The sequence below is a fragment of the Macrotis lagotis genome, chromosome 1 (genome assembly GCF_037893015.1).
Source record: "Macrotis lagotis isolate mMagLag1 chromosome 1, bilby.v1.9.chrom.fasta, whole genome shotgun sequence".
NCBI lineage: Eukaryota > Metazoa > Chordata > Mammalia > Peramelemorphia > Peramelidae > Macrotis > Macrotis lagotis.
This window is the reverse complement of record NC_133658.1, coordinates 901,719,792-901,727,267: the sequence shown is the minus strand read 5'-3', so window position 1 is coordinate 901,727,267 and position 7,476 is coordinate 901,719,792. Positions and strand designations below refer to the sequence as shown.

Sequence of the window (7,476 nt, the reverse complement as noted above, 5' to 3'; positions counted from 1 at the left end):
CCCTGGGCTCGATTCTCTGTGGCTGTCATGACATTTCTGAAACAAAACTCCTTTGATTCTGAAAAGCCCTGGTGAAATGTTCTAGACATGGGGTCACCTTGGAAGTGACCCATGGCAGTCAGATGTATACCAATGACATCAGAGCTAATCCTGTTGAGCATTCATTTCCTGCTTCCGTATGAGTGCTTGTTTTTTTCTCCCTCCCTGCCCCAAACAGGTTTGACCTGATAGCAACATCTGTGCAAGCCCTGAGCTCCGAACCCTCTGGGGCCCCCACCTGGCTCTGGGCCTTTGGATGGGGGTTGGGCTTTGAGCCAGGCAGAGTTGAGCTTGCACTCTGCAGTGGGTTTGGCTCCACTGTACAGGTGGAAGAGCAGGAGGAGGAGCAGGTATGACTATCGTCACCCTGGCCGAGTTGGTGATCTCTGAGCCTCACCTGGTGGCTGGCAGATGGAATGAAGCTACCTACTGAGGAAAAGCCTGGACTCTGAGTCATCCTTTATGGAGCCCAGTTCTGTGGGCACTGTTTCTTATCTGTCAGTTAACACCCCTATAAAATGGGCTTAGACCTTGGGATCTCCAGGGTTTCGTGACTGTTGTGTGTGGGGGTGCTGTATGAAGAGTTGTTCTAGGTTTAGAAAAACCAACTGTACCCTTAAAAACCTACTCTAGATGGAGCAAGTCCCAAAGAACACCCCCTTTCAGTGCTGAAATTGGTGAGGGGGGCTGGGAACTCTGCCCCTGGCAGGTGGGTTTTCACTCTCCAGGGCTTGCCATCCATCATGGACCAAGTTTTCTGGGACCCACAGTGCTGCCAGGACCGGAAGGTCTAAGGATGGGTCCCATCCTTGTTACAGGATGCTCCTCCCCTCCGATAAGCCCTACCCATCCCCAGAGTCTGCTCCAGGCTGCTTCCCAGCGCCACCTCATGGTAACTTCTCCAGCAGATCTGGAGGAAGCCTAGAGAAGCAAGAAACCAGCAGACTATGAATCAGGGGCCTCCAGAAGCAGATAGTGAAGAGCAATATCAAGTCAGAGAGCAAGCTGGATGTATCAATACATAAGAGTCTGTGGTGCTGAAACCAAAGTGGTCAAATGTCTCCATCTCCACGACTTGTCACTCATGTCAATCTGTTCCCATCAGACTCCTACTTGGCCTTCAAAATCTAAGTTTCCCCTACAAGAGGCCTTCCCTCATCACTCCAGGCAACTGAGGAAGGGCCACTATATTTGAAGGTTTGAAATATGTACAGTCACAGAGATCAGTATATGTCAGCCTTCAAGAGAGGGATTTTATTTTCTTGAGAGTTCTAAATTGAGACCTTCAAAGAACAATTTAGACAATCACAGATTTGCTGAACTAGATTAGGGACCTTTATAAAGCCTCTCTACCAAATAGTCATTGTTGGTAAATTGAGGCTTATAGGGCTGAATGTGTTTTTTCTGTACTCAGGCCTCCTGGAAATTGAAAGATACCCGGAAGCCCAGTGAAGAAATGGGATGCTGTGGTGATAGATCTAAAGCTATAAGGTGTAGTTACAGAACCAATGTCCTGGAAGCATCATTTGGCGCAAAGGAGATCTTTGGCCCACCCTCTACACTTTATAGGCAAGACCCCCCCACCCTGAGGTTTGAAGACAGGATGACCATCATTGGAGGGGGCAGTTTTATAGGGAACCACCTATAAAATGGGCTTAGACTCTGGAATCTCCAGGGTCCCATGACTTCTGTGTGGAGGTGCCATATGGAGTTGTTCTAGGTTGTAGGAAACTTTACTCATAAAAGCCTACTCCAGCAAGTCCCCAAGATGCCTCCAAGGTCACAGTTCTTTCCATTCTATCATGTTCCCAGCCTGCCTGTCCCCTACCTTGACTACAGTCCTGACTTGGAGAACTGAGCCAGGACCACCTGGGAAACTCCCAGGTGCCCTCTACCCATGAGGGAGGGAGGTGGGGCAATGTATATCTAATGTCTGAATTCTAGTCCCCACTCTGGAATACTGGGATGTGAAGGAACTGCTGTGAAAGGTGAGATTTTTCAGTAGCTTCACCCCCCACCCCTCAACATTCTGCCTTGAAACCTGTCCATTTCAGAGAGCAGCACACAACTGGGTGGGCCGCCCCCCCACACACTTCCAAAAGGTGCCAAGGAGAACAGTTGGGAAGGAGGCAAGGAAAAAGGCCAGGACAAAGCTGGGCTTCTCTAACTCCAAATGCTTTCTTTCCGCTACTCCCCAGAGACTTGCTTTGGGGTGAACTGGGGATGGAGACAGAGGGTGAGCATCGGCCCACCCTCACATCACAAGGTCTCTTGGAGTCAGCCGGGCAAGAAAGCCCCTTCCTGTTCAGACACACTCTCCTTCGGCAGCCGTGAAGTGCCATCTTTCTGCAGGTAGGGCTTCTCTGGCTGGACAAGTCTCTGCTCCTGGCCCCAGAAAGGTAAGGTAGTGGGGGAAGAGGGGCTCCAGTGGCCCTGGGGATGAGCCAAGACCTCAGCTTCAGCCTGGCTCTATGATACTGGCAGTTTCCCAGTAGGGAAATAGGGCTTAAGATGAGATGCCTTTAGCCCTTCTCTAAAACACCCCCATCCTTAAGACAGACCGGGAATGCAGTTTTCTGGATGATCAGGCCTCTGAAGGAGGGAACTGCGGCGGCCTGAGGGCAGCAACAGATTCATTTTGCAGACTCCACTGGGCCAACATGGCAGGATACACTTCCAAAGAATTTAGGTATTCAGTCTCAGGGTGGGCAGGGAGGGGATAGCCCAGGTGGATACCAGGGGAGTGCTCACAAGAAACTGAGTCATGACAAAGCCAGGACTGGAGGGGGCTCCCCATGTTCTCTGCCTCCATGGGTAGGGGCTGAGGACCTGGTCCCTCTTGTCGGTAGACAACAACTCGTCATTGGCAGCCTAGTTACAGAACAGTGGTATGCCTGCCAGCTCTCTGCATGCCTCTCCCACCCCCCCCTCCCCAAGTCTCAGGAATTTGGAGAAGGAATTCCTATGAAGGCCAGGATGAGACAGGAGGGGAAGGCCTCATGGCAACAGACACAGCCTGGTTGATTCTAAGGGGGGGGGGGGCGCAAGGGGCTAAGTGGTTCTCTTCTTGTCAGGCTGGGGGGGGTATGGAGAGTCCTCAGACTGACCTGGAAGGGAAGGGGCTCCTCCTCTCCTAGGGACTCATCAGGTTACCCAATGCCAGAACTGCCCAGGAGCCCAGCAGCTGAGAATAAAGGGGCTGGGGCTGGAAGGACACCCAGAAAGAGATGGATCCATAGTGCCTGATAGATGCCTGACCTTTGCAGTTTGGCTTTGGGGTCCTGGGAAAGACCCAACACATAGCTGGGAAGAGACCAGCATTTGACTCAGTTGGTCTGTCCAGGGAGGTTTTCCCTCCATACCATCATTCAGCCTGTAGAGCCTGACCAGGAGCCCCAGAAGGTGAAGATGACCAAGAAAAGTGGGAAAAGGAAAAAGGTAAGAAAAGGCAAGAAAGGAGAGAGGGTCAACCCCCCCTGAAGGCAGCCTGGGTCCCTTGGAGATAAGTGTGAGCCCTGGTCAGCCCCTGCTGGCCACCCCCATGGTATCCCTATTAGTGCCTGGCCACACGCAGCAAATAAAAGGCAGAGACCACTCAGCAGCACCCCCAGGGGGTTTATTTCTCCCTGTAACAGACACCCATGGGTGGCAGCCCCAACTTGGAGCATGCTGTGCAGTTAGAGATCTCTAAGCACCTTAGAGGATGGGACTGGGGAAGGAGGAAGAGATGGGGAGGCAGATGGGCTTTCCTTAGGGCAACAAGGGTGGGGACTAGGCTCAAGCACAACAGGCAAGGAGATGAATCTTTGTGGAAGAGGAGTAAGCTCCAATCAAAGGGCCAGGGACATTTCGGGGATAGGGATCGTGGGGCCCTGGCAGCTCAGGCCAGAGCAATGGGGCCTTCCCCTTCCCCTCGGGGCTCCACTTCCTACTTTTTGCGTTTTCATTGGTCAGTGGCCTGGGCCTCTCCAGTCCCCACTGTGGCCATCGTAGAGGAGCCTCCCAGGCCCCTCACCTGACCAGGTGAAAGGTGAGCCAGTACATGAAGATGGGCTGGGCAGCAGCGATAGCCATCGTCAGGTACATGCGCAGCTGGTTCCTCGCCCCCCGCACCAGGACACCCTCCGCTGCCACTTCTGAAAGGATTTTCAGTCGAAGGGTTCGGATCTGGGGAGCGGGGCAGAGGAGAGGAAGGGGTTGGAGGCCATTGCTTGGGAAGTCCAGTGAGTACTTCCAGGGACCCCTTAGAGATCGTTGTCCAGAGGCCTCTGCCCAGGCTGCTCTGGCACATAGCCTCAGGTAGTGATTGATTCCTAACCTGAGTCCTAGGGCCAACTCTGCCCCAACTCTCTGTGTGACTGTGGGCAATCCCGCCTCCCCTCTGGGCCTCCCAGCAACACCCCAACCCCCTCCTCACCATGAAGACAAAGATGGCCACACAACACCAGCTGAGCACCAAGTAGTAGCCAGTCCTTCCAAAGAGCAGGCCAGTCACGACCCCACCAATCATCCTGGAGGCAGACACAGGCCAGGATGAGGAGGCCAGCGTCCACACTCCACCTCCACAGCCAGCCCCTTTACCACCATGCCTTACTCAAGGTGATGACCTCAGGTGCAATGGGTGTGTGTGTGGGGGGGGTGGCTTAAGGTGTCCAATTCTCACTCACCCTACATACTTGTACCCCGAGAAGGCCAGCAAGTCTATGGTGGTGAGGTCTGTGTTGACAGTGACCAGGTAGAGGCTCAGCAGGATGGCCAGTACCTCCACTGTGAGCCAGGCCAGGGCTGAGCTAGCCTGCAGACCCAGGAGGTCTGGGGAGAACCTGAGGGGGAAGAAGTGGCTGAACCCTCTCCAAAGCCTTGCCTGTTTAGCTCTCCCACCCCAGTCCCAGAATCCTCTTACCTGTCTTGTGTCCCCAGAGCCAGGCCAGCAACCAGGATGTATGTGATGAAAGCCATAGCTGCAAATGGGTCAAAGGGAGTCAGGGAGAGAGAGAAGCCCATCTCATAACCACCACCAAGACGAGCTTAGGGGACCCAACACAGAGCAGCCAGGGGCAGGAAAGGAGCTGGGCCTTGGCAGTGGGGAGCAGCTGCTGGCATTGGGGGGGGGGGCTGTGAGGTACCTGGAATGTAGAGGTCGGGGGCGTTGATGTCAAACCTCGGGGCCACAGGCATGTCCTGCTGGTACTGTACCTCCCAGTCCTGCAGACACCCCAGAGCCTAAGACAAAGCCGGGACTGGCCCCACCATCCCATCAGACCCCTGGCTCCCAGGGCTTTGGCCACCTCTCATCCCTCCCCCTCCCCCCCAGACTCGCGCCTCCCAGCACAAAGCAGGTGGGCACCCCAACCTGACCACTCTCACCTGGTGCAGATAGGGAAACACCAAGAGTCCCAGTTTCTTCCCCACATACACAGTGTCTACGGCAAAGTAATACTTCAGCTTGGTAACGGGAATGAAGCGGTCAATCTGAGAAGGCAGGAGAGGGGCCATGTAGCAGGCTAGGAGGCCCTGCCCCCCCCCCAAGAACAGCCCACTCACATTCTTGTCCACCAGTTCCTTGCCATGAGCTGCCAGGCTGCTCCCATAGGCCACTGCCATGTTGGACACAGGGTCAGAGAGGAAGGCTGGTTGTGAGGGGGAAGGGTAGCCCAAGCCCCCAGCGCCCCGGTGGGCTGGATAGCCCCCAGGGCCATGGGCTGAGCTCGTGTCATGGAAGAGCTGGTGGGGGTCAGCCAAGCCGGGCTCTGCCACGGGCACCCTCCTCTTCATGGCTGCCAAAGGGAAATCACAGAATCACATATCCTGGAGACCATCTTCCGGCCAAGGAAACTGAGGCTCTAGGTCATGGCGTGCCCTGCCCATGGTTACAAAGCTGCCCAGCCTCCAAAGCCAATGACCTTCCAACCCCTGGCTCCCCATGGAAGCGGGGGGAAGTCCACTGAGGACAGCAGTGAGTCTGGGGCCCACGTTGTGTGATCCTGGACATCACTTGCCCTCTATTTGCCTCAGTTTCCCCGGTTACTTCAGAGGTAAAGAGAAGGTCCGATGAAATAACACTTGCGGAGCCCTGGCCCGGAGTGAGCGCCACATTTCTTCGTGGCCCCATCTGGGGCGCCCTTGGCAGAGCTGGAGCAGTTCGCCATGCCCTCCTCCAGCCCATTTTACAGATGGGGAAACTGAGGCAGCGGGGGAGCAGGGGCTTGCCCGTTACGGGCCGCGGCCGAGGTCGGCTTTGCACCGGACACATAGTAGCCATCGCCCTTGCCCGTTACGGGCCGGGGCCGGGCTGGCTCCCATCGGTGCTGGAGGGCCGGGGACCCCGGGAACGGGTCGGGAAACTGAGGCAGGGCCGCGCTCGGGACGGGCTGGCCCCCCTGCCCGCAGGGGCACTGAGGCCCGGCCGCCGCGGCCTTCCAGGGCCTCCCCGCCGGGCTGCGGAGGAAGGGGGCTCCCGGCACCCCGCGCCCACCCGGCCCCAACGGCCGCCGCCCCTCGCGGCCCTCCCGGCGGCCCGCCGCCCTTCCCCCGGCCCGGCCGGCCACGTACGCCACTTACGGTGCCGGGCGCCCCCCGCCGCCGCGCCGCCGCCGGGCCCCGGCTGCATCCCGGAGCAGGAGACAGGACCCGGCCCCGACGGACGCCGAAAAGGACCGCGCGGCCCCCGTACCGCGCCCGTCCGCCACGCCGCCGGCCAATGGGAGGCCGGCGTCCGGGCCGTCCCGCCCCCGGGCCGGGCAGTGCCCAATAGAAGGAACGAGCCTCTCCGCCGGCCCTCCCCCTCCCCCCAGGCCCCGGGCGGGCGGGGGACGTGGCTCCGAGCGGGCCGAGGAAGGACCGGCGGTCACATCTGAGGCGGCCGAGGAGGATTCTGGGTGATGCTGGGCCCAGGGCACGCTGGGACTTGTAGTTTGGACCGCGGCTTCGCTTCTCATTCAGCCAAGCAGGCCAGGAGGCGGTCACTGGAGTGGGAAAGAGCAGGGTCTAGACCCGGTGAAGGGGACCCTGGCACGGCTAGAAGACGCGTCTATCCGGGAGTGCCAGTTAAGAAGGCAGAAGATGGCACTCTTAGGTGCCAGAGACCCCAAATCAAACTCTGCTTGCCTCCGAGAACTTAGATATTGTTTGGGGAAACAAATTAAGAATAAAAATATAATAAACACGAACCCCAAATAAAATGAAAATAATGCATTTTTTAAAGAATCTTAAGATTGGCAAAGAATTTTATATAAATTAACTGATTTGGTCAGATCTACCTGACTCCAGTCTGGGGGCTCTATCTACTTACTTCACCACTCAGCTATATTTTAAGTTTATTGGGGCAGCTAGGTGGCACAGGGTCATTTCTTTGTCCTCCACTCACATACCTGCACTTAGGCTCCAACTACCACAGGTAGGCCCCAGTCTTGGTGATGCACACTAACCGTCTCCTGT

General features: G+C 56.6%; 1 protein-coding gene across 2 annotated transcripts; it reads right to left on the bottom strand.

Moving 5' to 3' along the window:
• Nucleotides 1-3,964: 3,964 nt before the first annotated feature.
• On the bottom strand, nucleotides 3,965-6,831 carry YIF1B (Yip1 interacting factor homolog B, membrane trafficking protein). 2 transcript variants are annotated; one of them, XM_074219045.1, is made up of 8 exons: nucleotides 6,601-6,831; nucleotides 5,584-5,816; nucleotides 5,407-5,511; nucleotides 5,166-5,244; nucleotides 4,943-5,000; nucleotides 4,707-4,862; nucleotides 4,457-4,550; nucleotides 3,965-4,206 (listed from the first exon to the last, which is right to left on the bottom strand). In XM_074219045.1, the coding sequence occupies exons 1-8, from the start codon at nucleotides 6,647-6,649 to the stop codon at nucleotides 4,051-4,053; spliced, it is 930 nt and encodes a 309-aa protein (XP_074075146.1). In that variant the 5' UTR covers nucleotides 6,650-6,831; the 3' UTR covers nucleotides 3,965-4,050. The 2 variants fall into 2 exon arrangements, with proteins under 2 accessions (XP_074075146.1, XP_074075147.1); XM_074219046.1 differs by having other exon boundaries at nucleotides 6,592-6,816.
• Between the last annotated feature and the right edge of the window lie 645 nt (nucleotides 6,832-7,476).